Below are 20,450 nucleotides of genomic sequence, written 5' to 3'. Positions count from 1 at the left end.
GGTCCGGAGGGCGCGGCCACACCCCCGGACCATCCCGGGCCATAACCACGCCCCCGGGCCCGCCCCCAAAATGCTGCCGACGCCCCCAAAACGCCGCGCGGCTCGGGCCCGCCCCCCCGACACGCCCCCCTCGGAAAACCCCGGGACTTACGCGAGTCCCGGGGTCTGCGCACGCCGATAGGCCTATTGAACATAGGCGCACCGGCGCGCAGGGCCCGGATTTAGGCGGATTTAGGCGAGCAGGGCTCTGAAAATCCGCCCCTAAGCATGCACTGGCATGAGTTCACACGAGTTTAATATGCATTAATGCTGCGTTCTCCTTAAAACACTTTGGGTATGCTGGCCTTTATGTTTTTAGCAGCTTCAAACAATTGTACATTTAGCTCAAACTGTAAGGAGTAAAGCCATTACCTCCCTGAGGCAGGTATATATGGGGCAGACGAGTACCCGAAAAGGTTCCCCTGTACTGCTCTTCATGGTGCCAAACACTTCACAGAGAAAGGTGATGAACCCCAGCCAGCGCTCCACATCACTCCGCCGCAGCTCCTCCCGTACCGTGAAATCTTTCTGCAACACAAGAAACGGAATTAGCAAGCAAGAAAAAAACAAACCACAAAAAACTCAAACCACCTTTCTGAGCAAGGAGGGTCTTGGGGGAAGGAGAGAGAAAAGAGGAACCCGAAACCGAGATCTGATAAAGAAATAGGGAAATGGCTGCAGAGGTCAGCCCGGCAGCTCTGAAAGTGAAGGAAGGGGAAGAGGCAGATTTTGCACACAAACACACCAAGCGAATCCTGCCCTGACCGCATGGGTTCTCTGCTACCGAGCCTCACGTTTCTCTTAATGATAGGGGGGACAGCGTTCATGGGGCACATAAGGGTTCTGCAGGAATCTCACTCCTCCTCTCCCCCCCCCCCCCCCAGCCCCCAAAATAAACTGGGCAAGTGGTAGGAACTCAGTCAGTCCTGTGAGCCACGCTCTGGCAAGCACAATGTTAACAAATCAGACAGGCAGCACCAATACATGAAAAAGTACAAGCATTAGAAACATCACTGCCTTTCTGTTTGGGAGCTGGGGGGAGGGCAGGGACCTGTGGAATCGCCTCGGCTGCAAAGCGCGTGCTGTGAAAGATCTCAATTTTCCCTCCGCTACAGCGAAGGCAGCTGCGGTGAATTGGGACGACGTGGTCCGATCGTATGCAGAAAGCAGTCCCTAGTGCGCTATCATCGGTGGTAGAGGCGGCTTGGTGGAGGAAGCCCGATCCAAATCCCTGCCCGTCATCTGAGCACTTCCCAGCGGGCAGGGGTTGATTGTATTGCTATTCAGTTTTTGAAAAAAAAAAAGCCCCTATAATTTAGGGGAATGATTATTTGTAAGTACACTGGTACAGGAGAAAGGCATAAACTTCCCACCCAACCCTGCCTGGTTACACAGCATAAACAATCTAGAGCAAAAATGCTAGGTCGCTGTCAATACTGAACTTATAAAGTGATAATGTAATATTTAAAGTGTTTTAATAAAGTATATCCCTACACAATGAATGGTATTGGTTTTATTTTAATATCTACAAATCATTTATCTGAATTCAGATAAATGATTTGTAGATATTAAAATAAAACCAATACCATTCATTGTGTAGGGATATACTTTATTAAAACACTTTAAATATTACATTATCACTTTATAAGTTCAGTATTGACAGCGACCTAGCATTTTTGCTCTAGATTGTTTAGGTTGAGTTGGATCAGTTCGCTGTATTGAGTGGTGTGCTTTAGATAGATTTTGGTTACACAGCATGGCAGGCCTACCCCGAAGGGAGTATAATCTATATGATGTGCAAGTAAAAGACAAGACTTGTGGGAGTTGGTGGGTGGGCAGAGGAACTAAAGTCTACTGAACATTATTTTTCTAAGGAAATGGGCAATCCAGCTTTCCCAAATAATCAAATATTCTGATCCTCTTTGTCCCTGGCTCCTGAACGCTGCCAGCTATTCATCAGAGGCCATGACTTGCTGCTACAATACCTTCCTGTAGTGTCCCATTACTGCAAAAAAAACTCCACGCTTCACCGTCTTTGCTTGGACTTTTAAAACCTTGCTTTCCTGACTGTAACTTCTGTTTATTGACATACTGCTATTTCCTGCACAGAACGGCATCAGAACACCTGAAAGCAGCTCCGTGCCTCAATCTTCTCTAGCCATTCCGGGAAACCCTTTGCATAACCGGGGACTCAGAAATGGTTGCACATACACAAATGCAAAACACACAGCTCAAGGCAAGCAAGATGAGGCAGGATAATGGAAGGAGACCTGTAGAGATGGGGGACTGTGATCGCATGCCATGCTTCCATGGATATCAATAACCTGTAAAAATGAAGCACACCCAATGCAGTTTGCTGGCCAGGCTAGGGAGCTCTTTGTCTTGGGGTCCACAAGTGGGTACCTGAGATATTCTGAAAAGGAAGAGGCCTCTAAGAAGAAGGGGCTTAAGCTCATACTCCTTGTTCTGTCTGAGAGGGATTTCTTCAGAGGCTGGACAAAGAGGGAAGACTGTCTAACAGGGGGAAAGGTCCCCACAGTTGTTGACTAAGGAAAGCATCCATCTACTGGATCTAAGAGTGCTGCATCCAGAAGTGACGGTACCAGGGGAAGTGCAAAGGAGAGCTTTTTTCTTGGCAGAGTAGCTGCTGCTAGGGGTGTGCAGAATTCCTACTGACCGAGCCTGTGATGCAATGCAGCTTTTCCTTCTGTATTGAATGTACATTAAATCTGATTGCACCAACTGTGATTTTTGTTTTTATCTGCAGTCAAATAAAGGATTCTATTTTTGGACAACAGTGGTGGCATGTGTTGTTGTTTTTTTTTCTTTCCAGCGGGCTGTTTACAGAGGAGCTCCAGAATTACTCTAAGAGCGATAAAAGACTGTTCCTTGCCCACCCCTAGGAAGAACCCAGGAGCATGGTGAAGAGTTGGCCCATGACCTCCCATGTGAGCTTATGCGAGAAGTTGGGGCAGGCTCTACCTAAGAAGAGACTGGTTTCTTAAACAAGTGATCATGATAAGAACTTGTAATTCTCATCATTATTTTTGGGATCCTGTATGTTTAGTACATTTTGCATTAGACATGCCCGTTGGTACATATCACTTTTTCATGACTTCAACATGACAGTTTTCATAACCTTTCTCCAAGTGTCCTGTTCCAATCATGGATTTTTCTAACAGTCATCAATCTGAGGGTCAGCATGGCAGAGATTCTCCATCCTATACATTTAGGCCTGAATTTTTAAAGCCATTTATTCACATAAAACTTGGTTTTATATATGCAAATGGAGCTTACAAAATAGAGCAGGGCTCGGTTCACATAAAAGTAAATGTGCAACCTGGTTTTGCATGTACTGTTTATGCGAACTGGCATGAGGCATTCTGTGGGCGGAGGGTGAGGGGGCAGAGTTGGCACTTACATGCATGCAAATTCCCACCTGAGGAAGAGGTGAATCTCTGTATCTACCTGGCCACTTGCAAGCACATTTTCAAAGTGAACTTATGTGCAAAAGTTCACTTTGAAACTCATAGTAACAAAGTATATGACAGCATATAAATACCCAAATGGTCAATGCAGTCTGTCCAGCAAGTTGTAAAGAGTAGGAACTGGCACTCCATGCAGGTTATCCATCGTACAGAAGTGTTACACCTAAAGTTAACAAAGGCTATCCTGTCTTCATTCCATCCTCCAGTCATTAGGGATCCTCTGGGTTTATCCCTCACTCTTTGGAATTCCATTACCATTCTTGTCTTCATCATCTCTTTCCGGGAGGGCAATCCATGCATCCACCACCCCTCTTCCATGAATAAATATTTCCCGGCGTTGTTCCTGAGTCTACTCCCTTGGAGTTTCATATCATGACTCCTGGTTCTACAATTTCCTTTCCATCAGTAAAATTTGATTCTAGTGCATCTGCATCATATCTCTCCTGTTTCTCCTCCCCTCCAAGGTATACATATTTAGATCCTTCAGTCTCATCTGATAAGTCTTTTGATGCAGACCCTATACCATTTTGGTTGAATTTCTCTGCACCATTTCCATCCTGTCTCTCTCCTTTTTGAAATAAAGTCTCCAAACTGAATACAGGAGAGGCCTCACCAAAGATCTGTATAGATGCATTATCACCTCCTTTTTCCTGCTGGTTATGCCTCTATCTATGCACCCTAGAATCCCTCTGGCCTGAGTCACTGCCTTGTCACCTTCAGATCATCAAACACTGTAACCCTACAGTCTCTTTTCCAGTCTGTACACATCAATCTTTGGGACCCCTTCCCCATCACGTATAGCTTCTTTGTGTTACTGTACCCCAACTGCATGACTCTGCACTTTTTGACATTGAATCCTAACTGCCAAACTTTCAACCAGTCAGTTTTCTTAGATTGCTTCAAATTCTCTCTCTCTTTCAGGAGTGTCTACCCTGTTGTAGATCTTAGTGACATCCACAAAAGACAAAATGTACTTTCTAACTCCTACGCAATATTGATCACAACGATATTAAACACAACATGTGGACACAAGATGGCCACCGATTGAGAGCTCCTGTAAGACGCTCCGCTGAGTTTTCCTACAACTTTGTTCTTTAAATTGATTTCCTATGCCTCATACGAAGCGGAAGATGAAGCTGAGGGACAGTATAGCAAACGCTCCCTCTGTGGAGGTAACCAACCTCGGATTGACAACTTTTTTACAGGAACGCAAATTGAAGCACCGGGAGTGCAAGCCGCTGCGGAGGAGGGCGGGGAGCGAACGCCATCCCTGCTGGCTGAGGCCATCTCACTAACCACCAGCGCACCGAGCACACCAATTCCTCCCTCACAAATCCTTCTTTCGACACCGGAAGGCTCTTCAACCCCCCCAAGAGGTATTTCGGGGGGGGGGGGGAAGCGAATTTAGAGCGGGAAGGAAGAGAAGGGAGAGAAAAATTGACTGGAGAGGCTGAAGTAGTACGGATCAGGGCAGTTTGTGATGCAATTTTGTCCAATGGGCATGTGGATTCAGCTATTATTAACCCAGCCTTAGGTCTTTATTCTTCAGTGCCTGAAAGAGCAGAAGGTTCAGGGTTGCGAGTAAGCTGAGGGAAGATATTGCCTTATCGATTAAACCTCCCCTTAAAAAAACCTCCAGGCCTTGGTTACATTAAAGGCGTCCATATCGACTTTAACAAAAGCTTTTTTGGTCACTAACACTCAAACACAAGTAAATGCTGTTTCTATAAACAAGATTTCATCAGAATTGGAAGCGTTTGGAACCCGGATTGCGGATGTGGAAAAAGTTTAAACTTCTCTTCTTCAAGCAGAGCAAGTTCATGAGAAAAAATTGGAGAATTTGGAAAATCTGTCTAGAAGCCTGAACTTAAGAGTTCTAAATTTCCCCATTATAAGGATAATTTCACCTATAGAATTCTTTAAAAATTATACTACTCAAGTATTGAAGATTCCTAAGGAGGCTCTACCACTAATAGTAAAGGCTTACTATTTGCCATCTTTCACTGAAGAAAGAGAAGAAGAAATTCAAGTTTAAGATCAAGATCAAATATTGGATATTTCTACTATTTTGGAACTATCTCAATCTTTGGGAATAAAAAAGAGAGGTTCCCTTTAGGTGAACTTTGCATTTCAAGCTGACAGAAAAATGTATTGAAGTGTTATTTCCTTAACCATTTATCTATGTTTTACGGTCAAAAGATATGGATATATCCAGATCTTACTAGAAACACTCAATAATGCCGTAAGAAATGTTTAGCTATGCATAATGAAGTGGTTGCTAAAGGGGGGCATTTCATATTAAGATATCCCTGTAAATGTTACTTGAAAATTCAAAATGCTACTTATATATTTTTCGAACCATCTCAGCTCCGCACCTTTCTAGATTCTCATGCTCAAGGAAGTAATGGTTAACGGTGCATGAAGTAAATGGCTACATCTCTCAGTTGTTTTTTCTTACTGATTGCCTTGGAAAATTTCGCTTTTTCTCTTGTGACCTCTCTGATTTCCTTGGATTAAGGGGTACATTATGTATCGAATGTGAGAATTGCCTAAATTTTGTTTTCTTTGTATTGCCTCAATTATTGTACAAGATTATTCTTGGATGTATGTTAAATATTTGAAAAAAAGAAAAAAACCCCCAAAAATACAACATGTCCCAGATTAGACTCTTGAGGCACTGCACGTATCACCATTCTCTCTTTTGAGCAGGTTCCATTTATCATTACAAGCTGTTGTCTGTCAATCAATTTGCAATTTATTCCACCACCTTGGGACCCACTCCCAGGCTTCTCGTTTTATTCATGATCCTCCTATGCGGGAAAGTATCAAAAGTTTTGCTGAAATATAAGTAAACCACATCAAGTGCACTTCCCTGACCTAATTTTCTAGTCGCTTAATAAAAAAATAGCAGGTTCATTTGGCACAACCTTCCTCTGGTAAAACCATATTGCTTTGGATTCCTTTTCTTCAGCAGCATCTCCAATCATTTTCCCACCACCAAGGTAAGGCTAAACAGCTTGCAGTATCCAATCTCCTCTCTGCTACCACTTCTGTGAAGTGGGGCCACATCCACCATGTTCCAATCTTGTGGCACCATTTCCATCTCCAAGGATCTATTGAACAGGTCCTTCTGTGGAACCATCAGCAGTCTCTTTGCCCCCTTAGTATCCTGGGATGTATTTTATCTGGCCCCATGGCCTTGTCCACTTTCAATTTTGTGAGTTGCACCAAACTCAGTCTTCTGTAAATGTGGTGGTATCTACCCCACCCCCATCTGTCCTCTTGTCAAAATCCTCAGTAAAGTCTGCCACTAAATGTACAGGCAGACTTTCCTGCTATATGGGGAGTTATAAAATTAACAATTTAGGAACTTTATTCATTGTATTTTTCTTTTCATAAGCACAAAATGTGAAAAAGCTCTTTCTTGAATAAGGCCCTTAGGCCTGGATTTATCAAAATGCACTAAATATCGCATGTGATAGGAAAAGGGGTGTGTTTTATGGTAATAGGTAGTTTATCGCAATTTGCGCTAATACCTATACGAAGCTATCTTAGCGCAAATTGTGATAACTTTTTCGTATTTTGTGATGTGTCAGAATTGTTTAATTTCCTACATACAACCACTGGGGGGACCTTCGGAATGAGGAAACTCACCCAAAGATGAGATTTGTGTAATGTTCTCTCAACCTAGCTTGATGGACTCTCTACCTGGGTAAGATCAAGCTAGGTTGAAAGAACACTGCACAAATCTCATCTTTGGGTGAGTTTCCTCACTCTGAAGGTCATCAAATCTTCACAAGAGTGCACTGTTCTGTTCATACATCTCACTTTGAATATCAAAGTGGCCCCTAACCCCTACACTAATACCTAAACCTCACCTCGCGTGACTAGGTGGGCCTCCCATAAAGATATAAATACCTATATGGTGTGAGGGCATTACAGCTAGGCTCTCTCGCTCTCTCTCTCTCTCTCTCTTCCCCCCTCCCCCCCAGTGGTGGTAGGAGGGCCCTGATAGCTAGGCTGGCTCTCCAGGAGCTTAAAACAGCATGTGCAAAAACATCGCAATGTGCAATAAAGTCCTATCGCACAGCTTTATGCAAATGAAAAAGGTGTAGTTAAAATTCACATTAAAGTCATGAGATACGGCTTCACAAAACTGTGAGCCTAGCCCACTTGGCCAAAAATCCTGCCCCAATATCCTCCCCTTTTTCTCATTTGCATTGCACCATGCGTTAAGGCATTTTCGCATGCGTTAAAGGTGTTTTTCGCATGCGAAAACGCCTTAACGCATGCGAAAACGCCATATAGCACTTTGATAAATGACCCCCTTAGTTTGCAAGAGAGAATAACTAAAATCCTGAGCATGTGATTACTCGTTGCTTACAAAAATTAAAGAACAAGTCCAATGTTTACTAACTTATGGTAACTCTTGATAAGTTCGCATTCCATGTTAAAAAGACCCATTCAGACTCATGTTAGGAGAAAAGTAAAAGAGAATATTCTTTTTGCCACAACTTGATTTTTATGAATAGAAGAATAATTATTCACAATTTCTAATATTGAGCATATCATAAAGATTATCATTTTTAATGCTGAGGGGAGGAATACTACAGTGTTGCTTGCATTTTATTTGCAGGCTAGAAATCTCCCTCTGGAATAAAATTTGCAAGGCAACATTAACTGTCAGAAGATAAAACCCTCTTGGCCACAGAGTTTACCCAGTTGCCCCTGTCCGCCATGTCACTGCCCCTGTCTTCAGTTGTCTCCCTCCCTTGCCCCTCTGTATCTGCCCCTAAGCATGTGCAAGCTGACAGAGTCTTTAGCCTTATCTTTGTAAGACTGTAAAAGGATAGCAGAAAAAAAAAAGCACAATTTCAAGACAGCATCTCCAAAAAATCAATGTAAAATGTGAGTAGAGCTGCCATTATAGGCTTCCCTACCCACACCAAAGTAAATACATTTAATATTTTAGGATTCTATTGCAGGAAGATAGTTAAACCTGCCAATAATGATTCAACCAGCTACAATCATGCTCAAATATACAGTATATAAATATTTTTTTACCAGCTTAAATGGATTGGATGCTATCCCTTTGAAACAGAAGTGAACAAAATATAATTTAGTCCATGTACAGTATATAAGAACAGTAAACTTCGTCTCCAACATCTCAAGGGCTTTTCCTACTTAAAATGTCAATCTGAGTCGCTTCTCCATATGGGTAGGAAATTCTCACAGGATGAAGAGAGCAGGTGGCAATAAAGTTATGCCAGGCTGCATAGTGAAAGGCATTACCAACCCCCCCCCCCCCCCCCCCCCAAAAAAAAGAGGACGCAAAAATGCCTCTGTATAAGGTCACTGCAGAGACATCACCTAGGTTATGGTATGTTCCCATCAGGTTGCCCTCGGGTCCCTGCTTGCCATACTTGAACGAGCATTTCTCTTGGAATGGTTGGAGGACATTCTAAATGCCTTGATGCAAGTGGAATGTCTACCTGTTTGAAAACCTTGGTAGTAGGACCAATTCTAAAGAAGCCTGATTAGATGTGACTAAGTGTAAAAAAGTGTAGAAAAAGCTGTGCTTGGACAATTAACTTACTTGGAACATAGGGGCACTTTGCCTGATATTCAATCAGGCTTTAGCCGGGACATAGCACAAGTCAGTCTTGTTATCCTTGACTACTCTTGTTATGCAAGGAGCGAAGAGTGTGAGGAAAAGTACAAAAAATTCCCAGTTATTCAAGTTAGCTTAAATTTATTCCAACAGAGTAAAGGTGCTCCAGAACAGTTCAATATCAACAATTCAATATCAGTTCTTACTCTACTCTACATTAGCAAATGTCCAAACTATATCACAGTCCACATAAAAGTTGAGATGTTCAGATTAAGTCCCCCACTGGAAGGCTTCTTCGGGGGGACATAGACGGAGCCATGTAGGAGAAAACAGAAAATCTCAGTACAACTGTCAAAATGGTTTTTGAGGACTGTGATATACTTTGGAAATTTGCTAATAGGGAGTGGAATAATAATTTTCTGATATAGAATTGTTGATACGAACTGTTCTGGAGCATTTTTATTCTATTGGAATAAATATAAGCTAACTTGAATAACTGGGACTTTTTATGACCTTTTCTCCTTGGAATTATACCTTCCTTATGAGGTTTCATATATCCACCTGGACATTTTGGCTGATGACATTATTTGTCAGTTAAACAATGGTCAGTCATTACTCTTGATCCTGTTAGATCTATCGAGTGCTTTTGACCTGGTTGACCACCAGTTGCTTTAGGAAAGGTGCTCTGCGTGGTTCCTAGCAGTATTATTCATGCCAACACAAGTGTACAACTTCAGATAGTCAGTAGGTTTGCTGATTCTTGCCAATCTTATATATTAGAAAAGTAAACAAGAGTAAGAGGAAAAAGAAACCAATCTGGTTCTCTAAGGAGGTGGCTGAAAAAATAAAAGCAAAAAGAATATCATTCAAGAAGTATAAATGATCCTCAAAAAAGGAACACAGGGAAGATTATCTGTGAAAAATGAGGGAGACGAAGAAAGAAATAAGGAAAGCAAAAGGTCAAGTGGAAGAAAGGATGGCCAAAGAGGTAAAGTGAGTAGACAAAACATTTTTCAGATATATCAGTGAAAGAAGGGAGGTAAGAAGTGGTATAGTGAAACTGAAAGGTGACAAAGAACAATGTGCATAGAGCTACAAAGAAATGGCAGAAATATTAAACAAATACTTCAGTTCGGTATTCACTAAAGAAGACCCTGGAGAAGGACCTTTGCTGGTTAACAAGACTGTAGATGGGGACGGAGAAGACGAAACTCTATTTACAGAAGAGAATGTATGAGAGGAGATAGACAAACAATGTGGACAAGGCCATGGGGCCAGATGAGATACAACCCAGGATACTATGAGAGCTCAGAGATGTGCTGGCGGGTCCACTGAAGGACCTGCTAAATAGATCCCTGGAAACAGGAATGGTGCCGTGGGACTGAAGAAGAGCGGTGGAGGTCTCGCTTCACAAGAGTAGTAGAAGAGAGGAGGCTGGAAACTACAGACTGATTAGCATCACCTAGTGGTGGGAAAATTAATGGAGACTCTGCTGAAGGAAAGGATAGTGAACTATCTACAATCTGGTGGGTTGCTGGACCCGAGGCAGCATGCATTCACCAAGGGAAGGGCCTGTCAGACAAATCTGATTGATTTTTTTGATCGGGTGACTAGAGAATTGGATCGAGGAAGAGGGCTCGATGTGATCTACTTGAATTTCAGCAAAGCTTTTGATATGGTCCCACAGGAGGTTTATAAATAAAATGAGAAGCTTGGAAGTGAGTGCCAAGGTGGAGGCATGGATTACAAACTGGTTGACTGATAGGAGACGGAGTGAATGTAACCTACTCTGAAGAGAAAACCTTGTTAAGTGAAGTGCTACAGGGTTCAGTTTTGGGACTGGTTCTGTTCAATATCTTTGTGAGCGAAATTGCGGAAGGGATAGAAAATAAAATTTGTCTATTTGCGGATACTAAGCTCTGCAATAGAGTGGACATGCCTGAAGGAGTAGAGAGAGTAAAAAGGGATTTAAGAAAGCTGGAAGAGTGGTCAAAGATTTGGCAGCTAGGATTCAATGCCAAGAAGTGCAGAGTCATGCATCTGAGGTGCGGTAATCCAAAAGAGCTGTATGTGATAGGGGGTGAAAAACTGATGTACATGGACCAAGAGAAGGATTTGGGGGTAATAGTGTCTGGAGATCTGAAGATGGCAAGGCAATGTGACAAGGCGATAGCTAAAGCCAGAAAAAATGCTGGGCTGCATAGAAAGAGTAATAACCAGTAAGAAAAAGGAGGTAATAATGCCCTTGTACAGGTCCTTGGTGAGGCATCACTTAGAGTACTGTGCTCATTTCTGGAGTCCATATCTCAAGAAGGACAAAGTAAGGATGGAGGAAGTGTAGAGAAGAGCAACCGAAATGATGTGGGGTCTAGATGAGAAGACCTGTGAGGTGAGGCTGAAGGATCTGAATATGTATACCCTGGAAGAAAGGAGGTGCAGGGAAGATATGATACAGATCTTCAGATACCTGAAAGGTTTTAGTGATGCACATTCGACAAACCTTTTCCATTGGAAAGAAATCAGTAGAACAAGAAGTTACAAAATGAAACTCCAGGGAGGATGACTCAGAATCAACTTCAGGAAATATTTCTTCACAGAGAGTGTGGTGGATGCCTGGAATGCCTTTCCAGAGAAGGTGGTGAAGACAAAAACTGTGAAAGAATTCAAAGGGGCATAGGATAAATACTGTGGATCCCTAAAAGCTAGAGCAGGGCTTTCCAAAGTGTGTGTTGCGACACTTTAGTGCAGAGTTTTCCAAAGTGTGTGTCGCGACACTTTAGTGTGTCGCCTGCAGTGTGCCGGTGTGTTGCGCAAGCCCGGTGCACGTGACACACCGGCAAGTGGGAGCCAATGCGGCCACCGGTGAAACTTATCTCACTGGCGGCTGAGCAGTGAAGTATCGCTGTGCTGTGTGCCAGAGACACACAGCAGGAAGATCGGCAGGGACGTGGTGGAGCTCACATCACCATGGCCCGAAGAAAAAGGTCACGTCTAAACGTGCAGATGCTCCTCCTCCTTCCTGCCTACACGTCCCTGGAAGAAAAATGTTGCCGGAGCCGCACGGGCAGAAAGGAGGAGGCGCATCAGCCGCGTGCAGAAGAGGAACAGCATTGTTGCAGCGGGCTGAGAAGAGGAGGAGGCCCGGTAGCAGGGTCCCCACCGCGGATTGGTCCGAGAAGATCAGGGCCGCCGCGGATCGACCCGAGAAGATCAAAGCTGCAGAGCCCATCCTGCAGCGACCCGTGAAGAGGAGGCTCAGAGGTAAGAAAGAGGCTGAGGGCCCGTAGAGTTTTTGTATGAGATGAGTTGAGATTGTGTGTGTGTATGAGATGAGTTGAGAAATTGTGTTTGGGAGTGAGGACCTGAATGTTTGCAGAGACAGCATGTGAGAGCCTGTGTGTGTGTGAGAGAGACAGCATGTGACAGTGAGAGCCTGTGTGTATGAATGATTGTATGAGAGAGAGCATGTGACAGTGAGAGCCTGTGCTTGAGCAAGACAGCATGTGGGAGTGAGAGAGAGCCTGGGTTTGTGAGAGTCAGACAGCATGTCCAAGACAGAGACTGTGTATGAATGATTGTATGAGAGAGAGCATGTGAGAGTGAGAGACTGTGTGTGTGTGTGTGAGAGAGAGAGAAAGCATGTGAGAATGAGAACCTGACTGTATGTTTGAGGGAAGAAGATAGATGGAGAGAAAAGAAATAGAAAAAAAGACAATATGAAAGGAATTGGCAAAAAAATAAGAAAGGGGAGGTGGAACAAAAAAGCCTGTGACCAACCGATTAGAAAACTAAGATCAGACAGCAAAGGTAAAAAAAAAAAAAAAATTACTTTTTACTGATTGGCACAAGTAATCTTTGGTAATGTGCAAGAGTAGCACTTTCTCTATGCTGATCTCACAATGTACGAGATCAACATGGAGGAAGTGGAAACCCACGGGGCCTGCACAGAGGAGGCAGCAGAATGGGCTTCAGTGCCAATAGCAGCAATCAGCGCCTCCCCAATAGCCATGCGGCATCAGTGACAATGGCAGCAGAGGAATGAGAGAGGCTCCGAGGTTGCTGGCAAAAGAAAGAGAGAGGGTCTGCCTTTAGTGTGTACATGTGTATGAATGGGAGTCTGCCTGGGGGTGTATGTGTGTGAATGCATGGGTACCTGCCTGAGGGTGTGTCTGTGTATGAGAATGAATGGGTGTCTTCCTAGGGTTTGTATGTGTGAGAATAGGTGCCTGCCTGTGTGTGGTGTATGTGTGTGTGTGTGTGTGTGAGAATGAATTGGTGCCTGCCTGGGGGTCTGTGTGTGTGAGAATGAATGGGTGCATGCCTGGGGGATGGTGAGGGAGTGGTGTGAAAATGAATGAGTGCCTGCCTGGGGGTTAGTTTCAGTGTGTGAGAATGACTGGGAGCTTGCCTGGGTGTGTGTGTTTTTGAGAGCATGAGTGTGTATGAGAAAATCCAGGGGAGTAAGAGTTTGTGTGGGGGGGGTGTGTGGAGGGGGAGAGAGTGTCTTAGAGCATGAGAGTGTGTCAGTGTCTGTGAGAGCGAGAGGTTATGGTGGGTATAAGAGCATGAATGTGTATGTATGTGACAGTGTATGTGTGAGAGAGAATGGACATGTGAGTATGTGTGAGAGAGAGAGGATAACCTCCTAATCCTTGACAATATCAGGGTGACTGGAAATTAAGAGCTCCCATGTATGGACAGCAGGGGCTTTTTAAAATCCTTATTAGTTTTAATTATTGGGTGTTTGTTATTTATTTATTTATTTAACATTTTTCTATACCGACCTTCAAGGAAGAATACCATATCAGGTCGGTTTACATCGAACAGGGGATAGATAAATATAACATAGTAACAACTCTTTATAATCAGAGGAAGCAAAAAAGTACCAAAGTGAAAAAGTAAAAGTTACATAAAACAAGGACCATGAACTTGGAAGCTGAGTCAGCTGGAAGAAGAAAGGCCCTAAGGGGGTAAATAAATTAATTACAGTGATTCATGTCCGAGTCTGGTCTAGAGCCAGTTAACTTATTAGTGTAGATAACTAGTGAAAGAGGAGCATATTGGGGGAGCGAAGTTCCATTTTCATGAACGGATTGGTTAACTAGTGAGAGTCTGATGGATCTGGGAAGGCTTGTATGAACAGCCAAGTTTTGAGTTTTTTCTTAAATGTTGGCAGGCAAGGTTCCAGTCTGAGTTCTGCGGGGAGGTTGTTCCAGATGGCTGGTCCTGCTGTAGAAAAAGCTCGGTCCCTGGTCAAGATGAGTCGTGTGGCTTTAGTTGGCAGGGCTTGTAATGATCCTTTGTAAGTTTCTCTCATTGGTCTGATTGAAGTATGGAGTTTGAATGGGAATTCGAGGTCGAGTTGGAGGAGATTATGAATAGATTTGTGGATTAAAGTTAGAGATTTGTGTAGAACCCTGTGATTGACTGGTAACCAATGTAGGTTTCGGAGGATGGGCGTAATATGGTCTCTCCGTTTGGTGCTTGTCAGAATTCTAGCTGCGGCGTTCTGTATCATCTGTAAGGGCTTGGTTGTTGAGCTGGGTAGGCCTGTGTAGAGAGCGCTGCAGTAGTCTATTTTGGCAAATATCAAGGATTGAAGGACAGTTCTGAAGTCATGGAAATATAGGAGAGGTTTGAGTCTTTTTAACACCTGTAGTCTGTAGAAGCAATCTTTGGTTGTGGTTTTGATCATATTCTTTAGGTTAAGGCGGTTGTCGATAATTACTCCAAGGTCTCTTACGTGAGTGTGGGTTAGAAGGTGGTTGTGATGTGTCTGAGATGGGAGGTTATCTTGGTTGGAGGAAATGAATAGGAGTTCAGTCTTAGAAGCATTGAGGACCAAATTTAGACTGTTGAGGAGATTTGTGATGGCTTGTAGGCTGTTGTTCCAGAGTGAAAGGGATTTGTTAATAGATTCTGTTATGGGATTCAGAATTTGAACATCGTCCGCATAAATGTAGTGGATGAGGTTAAGCCTTGTTAACAGATGGCAAAGGGGGAGGAGGTAAATATTGAAAAGCGTGGGTGATAGGGAAGAACCTTGTGGTACGCCAAGAGAGGAATTTGTAGATGGTGATTCTTTATTGTTGATTTTTACTTTAAAACTTCTGTTACTGAGGAAAGACTTGAACCAATTGTGGACTGTTCCTGAAATGCCTATGTCTAAAAGGCGATTCAGGAGGATGGAGTGGTTGACGGTGTCGAAGGCCGCCGAGATGTCTAAAAGGATTAAGAGAAAGGAATGTCCTTTGTCTAGACCCATGATAATGTGGTCTGTTAGAGATATGAGTAGTGATTCTGTGCTGCGAGATTTGCGGAACCCATATTGGGAAGGGAAAAGTAGATTGTGATCTTCTAAATAATCCGAAAGCTGGATGTTGACCAATTTCTCTGTGATTTTGGCTAAAAATGGAAGATTCGAGATGGGGCGGAAATTAGCTAGAACACCAGGGTCTAGATTATGTTTCTTGAGGAGAGGTTTAAGTGATGCGTTTTTTAGACTATTTGGGTAGAATCCTTGTGTTAAGCAGCAGTTTATGATGTTGGTTAAGGGTCCGGAGATTATGTTTGGGATAAGTAGCAGTAGCTTGGAGGGTATGTTGTCTGATGGGTGGCTGGAAGGTTTCTGCCTTTTAAGAATGGATTCGATCTCTTTGGTAGATGTTAATTCAAATTTGTCGAATTTGACTCCCTTAAGCATGTAGGTGTTATCGAATGAGGTGATGTGGTCAGTCTTGGTAGGAAGGAGAGCAAGTGTGTTTGCAATCTTCTGCTGAAAGAATAGGGCTAGCTCAATTGCCTTGGATTGAGCTTGTTTGTCAGGTATTGACGGTAGTAGAGACTTTGTTATTTGAGATACATATGAAAAGAGTTTTTGCATATTTGATATATGTGCTGTTTTGAAACATTTTATTGGTGTTTTGGAAATTGTAAAAAATGTAAATGATTTTAATTAATAGAAATTCTATTTATCAATAGTTTTAAAATATTCTTTTATTAGTATGGTTTTACTATTATAACTGATGTTTCTTGATTTTATTTGTTTTATGAGGAATGGTGGTTCTGTTTTTCCATTGTTAATACACAGAGTCTGGCTTCTTGGGGTTTCCATTTCAGTTTTTGTCTAATTTGTGCTCCTTTATTTTGTATTCTTTATTTGGTGAGGGTCTGTCTCTGCTCTGTGTGTGTGACCATGATGAGAGATTCTGCTAGCATAGGGATCTATAGCAATCTGGTTTGTTTTGTTTCCTCAGTAGGTGGTGTATTGGTATTCTAGGACCCAGTGTAATATTTACCCTTGCTTTTTCACAGGTAGGGTTATTGTTGTTTGAGTCCTTGGTGTTATTACTGTTATGTTACAATGGGATTACAGTATTTGAGTGTCTTTTTTGCGAGGTTTTGTGTTAGTTCACAATGTGCCTGGCAGTGGAAGGTGTTTGTGCTGCTGTTACTGTGAGGTGACAACAGAATTTGAAAATATCTTTTAGTATGATGAGCTGTAAGGGAAACATCCAAGCTCCATTGTTTGGGGGAATTTCAGTGGATGCACAGAGTTAGAGAACTGGAGGTGCAGGATTTATATTGACATTCTGTCCCTTCCTATATATTCCAGACTTCACTCTCATAGCCATATAGAATTAGTTGAATGAGGCTATCAAATAATTTTATAGTGTGAGACTGGCCAGCTTTTTAAAATTACGCAGAAGACCCTTTGGACTTTTTTTATTAACACCAAATATTCAAAAGCTGTGTTCATCCCATCAAGCTCATATATCTCATTAAAGAGGTAAATTGAATAACACAATAACTTTGTTTTATTATTGTTACTCATAAATTATAACAATAACATTAATCTTGGAATATTATATATTTTTAATATAAATGAAAGGTTTTCACAAGATAGGTTGTGTCATGAAACATTTTATTTATGTATATATTTAAGGAAACGTACATAAATTGTCGAAATACATTTCGTTCGTTTAACCTTTAACCTCTGGTTTGCTAGTAGACTGAATTACTGTGTCCCGAAATTATGTTTGTCTAAAAAGTGTGTCACCAACATGAAAAGTTTGGAAAGCTCTGAGCTGAGGATGGAAATGAAGAAAAGAAGGCTCTGGGGGTAGCTTGCTGGCGTGGCAGTTACTACCCTTAACCATACTCTTGATACAATTCCATCATGGCTCTCTGTTTCAACGCAGGGAGGAAAAGGGGAATTGGATTCGAACACCAACCAATGAGGGCCCCGACTTTTACAGTCTGGGGAAACAAACAGGTATCGGGGTAACTTGTTCATGCGATGGTTACTAACCTTAACCAATAAGTCTGATACTTTAATGCAACTCCAACATTGCTCTCTGCTTCAATGGCAAGGTGTAATGTGGAACTGGATGCAAACAGAAACCGAAGATCCTGACTTTTACGATCTGGGAAACTGATAAGCATGAGCGAAATCTACATGGCGCAACAGATACTACCATAAGCTTTCTGGGCAGACTGGATGGACCTTGTGGTCCTTTCTGCCATCATTTCTATGTTTATATGTTTGGGGTTTTTTTGTAACTTCTTTTTTATTGATTTAAAGCAATGAGTGAACACATACATGAGATAAACCATGCCTCTCTACTAGTACAGGTTATCCCCTACCGTAACATAACGTAATCAATTAGCTGTTATTAAACCAAACCCAACGTCTACCTCTTGGTAGGTAGGATAGCAGAAACATGTATAAGTGTCATGTAAGATCTTTATCTCAGAATGTCGTAAATAGCCCTCCCAACCCCTCCGCCTCTACCTCTTTCCCCCAGTGTCCCCTCCCTCCCTCCCCTCCCTCCCTTTTCAGTCCGTATAGTAACCTCTGCTAATTATCGTCTAAGTATCGTCTAACTAGTGAGGGGTGTTAAGTAAGTGTTCAGTGGTGCCCAGTTCTGTTCTATATCTGTAAAGCTTCCAGTCAATGAGGCTTTGGCACTAACATACTCAGAGGGTATAATTTTATTAAAAGACGGAACCAGTGTTCAATGTGTGGAGGCGCTTCAGAGACCCAGCCAGTAAGGATCACCTTCTTTCCAACCAGGCTAGCTTTATGGAGAAATTTCAGGCCGCTCATCCCCACCCCACTACGAGAGAAGGGGAAAGTCCCAAATAGCCACAGCATCGGGTCTTGTGGCAGGTCTGCTCCCAACATCCCACAGCATCTAGTATGAACCTGTTGCCAGAATAATTGGATATGTATGGAAGACCAAAAGCTGTGGGGGAAAGAATCCTCCATTTGTCGGCACTTAGCGCACAGTGGGGAATCTATGATTCGTGCCTTGTGAGCTTTGTCTGGGGTCATATAGAATTGCCTCAAAAATTTATATTGCAATTCATGAAACAGTACACTTTCTGACCATTCCGGTATGTTTTGGAAGCATTGCAGGAATTCCTGCCGACTAAGTGTAAACTCTGGCCATTTGGTCCAGCTGGTAAAAACATCTTGTGTGGAGTCATGCGGTATAGAATCTTGCAACAGGGTACAGTAGATTGCAATAGTTGGTTGCCTGGTGGACTTGGTCATCACAATTGTATGAATGAGCCAGAACTGAGGGGGGAATCTCCTGTAGAAACTTAGTGCCTTGAAGGAAATGTTGTAGTTGTAAATAGGAGTAATGATCAGAGTCAGGGAGTGAATATCTTTGCTGGAGCTCTGAGAAGGAAAGGACTTGGTTCGAATCCTTAGAAAAACATTGAAAGAACCATAACAGCCCTTTATCCTTCCAGTTGTGAAATCTAGATTTAGATGTTGCAGGAGAAAACACTGCGTGGTCACATATACTTAAAAAAACTGACAATCTGGAAGGCATACGAGTTTGTGTACAAAGAAAGGTCCAAGCCTTGCGCATGCCTGTATAAGAGGTTGGGTAGAGATATTATGTGGTTATGTAATTTCTCAGATCTTGGCACCTGGCAGAACACATACCTCCTAGGACAAAATGTCTGGACGGCAGATGGATATCCCCATGCCTCTCAGAAACAAGTCACCAACCACAGTTACCTTCCGCTTCCTAGGTACAGTGGTTGTTGAGCCTGCAGCTTTGGGATTTATGAGTTTCAGTCCTCTTCCTGGCATGGTTTCACCTCTTCCTGTTCCTCCTCTTTCTGGGATGGTTTCTCCTCCTTCACATCCAGGGCTGCGTACTAGTTCTTCAGCTCAAGAAATACCAGAGTTGGGGTGTAGGGTATAGCAGCTGGGATAATCTGGGTCTAACTATCATCTTGTGGTCCAGCATCACCTTCCTCTCTTGCTTGAGTTTTCCATCTTTGATGCCTCAATAAGCATTTTATTGTTGTCCTCATTCTCCCATCTGTTTCTCAACCTTGCCACCTCCTCTCTTAGTTCCACAACCTGTTCCCTTGAAGAAATCGACCTGCAGACATCTTCCACATCAAAATGGTTCCCTTACTGTGAATCAGGATATTTGGAACGCAGGAGCAGCAGTAACAGAGGTTTCTACACCCAATACTAAACAGAGATGTGGGATAGGTGCTTGGCAAATTAGTTTATTCTTCCTAATCAAAATAAAACACAGAATCCAATATCTCCCAGAGAAAAACTGTTGACTTTGAGGACCAGATGTACTGCAAAATCTTAACTACATCTCTCTGAGGTGTAGTTAAGATTTTACATTAGCTCCATAAGGCCTGCTCTGGGCCATAGTGTCCCCCACACCCTTGCACCAGTGTTCCTGCCAACTTCCAGGCAAGGCTATCCAGGCTGCCTTAACCCTCCCTCCCTCCCTCCCCCAGGCCTCTTATGAGCGACTGCAGAGAAGATGAAAAGAGAAAGGGGAGCACTGAGGCTACAGGCCTGAGGGAAAGGTGTTGAGGGAGGTGGTTTCGGATGGTCCAGGATCGGCTGGGGCGGGGGGGGGGAAACATGCTTGAATGTTGTGGGAGCTGTGGTGAGGCAGGCAGGGAGTTCTCCTGACCCACAGTGGGCCTTGCAAAAGCCACTGGCAATAATGCATCAGAAGCATCTCCCCCCAAAACACTGAGTTTAATGACCTTTAAATGCTGTTTTATTTCTTTGAAAGATACCATCTACAGTAAAAATGGCCATTAATGTGCATTAATGCCCACTTTTATTGCAGCTTAGTTCATCTGGCCTCTAATTAACTTGCTTAATGCCGCCAAGAAAGTGGGAGAGCAGGATTTGAAATTATGACCCCCACGAGTTCCCTGGCCATGTGTGTGTGTGTGTTCCAAGAGATAGTTTACCTGGGGAATGCCAACAATGTAGCTGACATTCACCCACTGATTAAATTGTTAGG

The 20,450-nt window shown here is 42.9% G+C and overlaps 1 protein-coding gene across 2 annotated transcripts in view; it reads right to left on the bottom strand.

The window, feature by feature from the left end:
* The window catches only part of CTIF (cap binding complex dependent translation initiation factor), a 620,589-nt gene that overhangs the window by 81,079 nt on the left and 519,060 nt on the right, over window positions 1–20,450 (bottom strand). For both annotated transcript variants that reach the window (XM_029580299.1, XM_029580308.1), the window contains one exon: window positions 412–567. In XM_029580299.1, the coding sequence (XP_029436159.1) occupies window positions 412–567 (156 nt within the window). The remainder of the gene's footprint in view (window positions 1–411; window positions 568–20,450) is intronic.

This window comes from Rhinatrema bivittatum, chromosome 1 (assembly GCF_901001135.1).
Source record: "Rhinatrema bivittatum chromosome 1, aRhiBiv1.1, whole genome shotgun sequence".
NCBI lineage: Eukaryota > Metazoa > Chordata > Amphibia > Gymnophiona > Rhinatrematidae > Rhinatrema > Rhinatrema bivittatum.
This window is presented reverse-complemented; position numbering and strand designations above follow the sequence as displayed.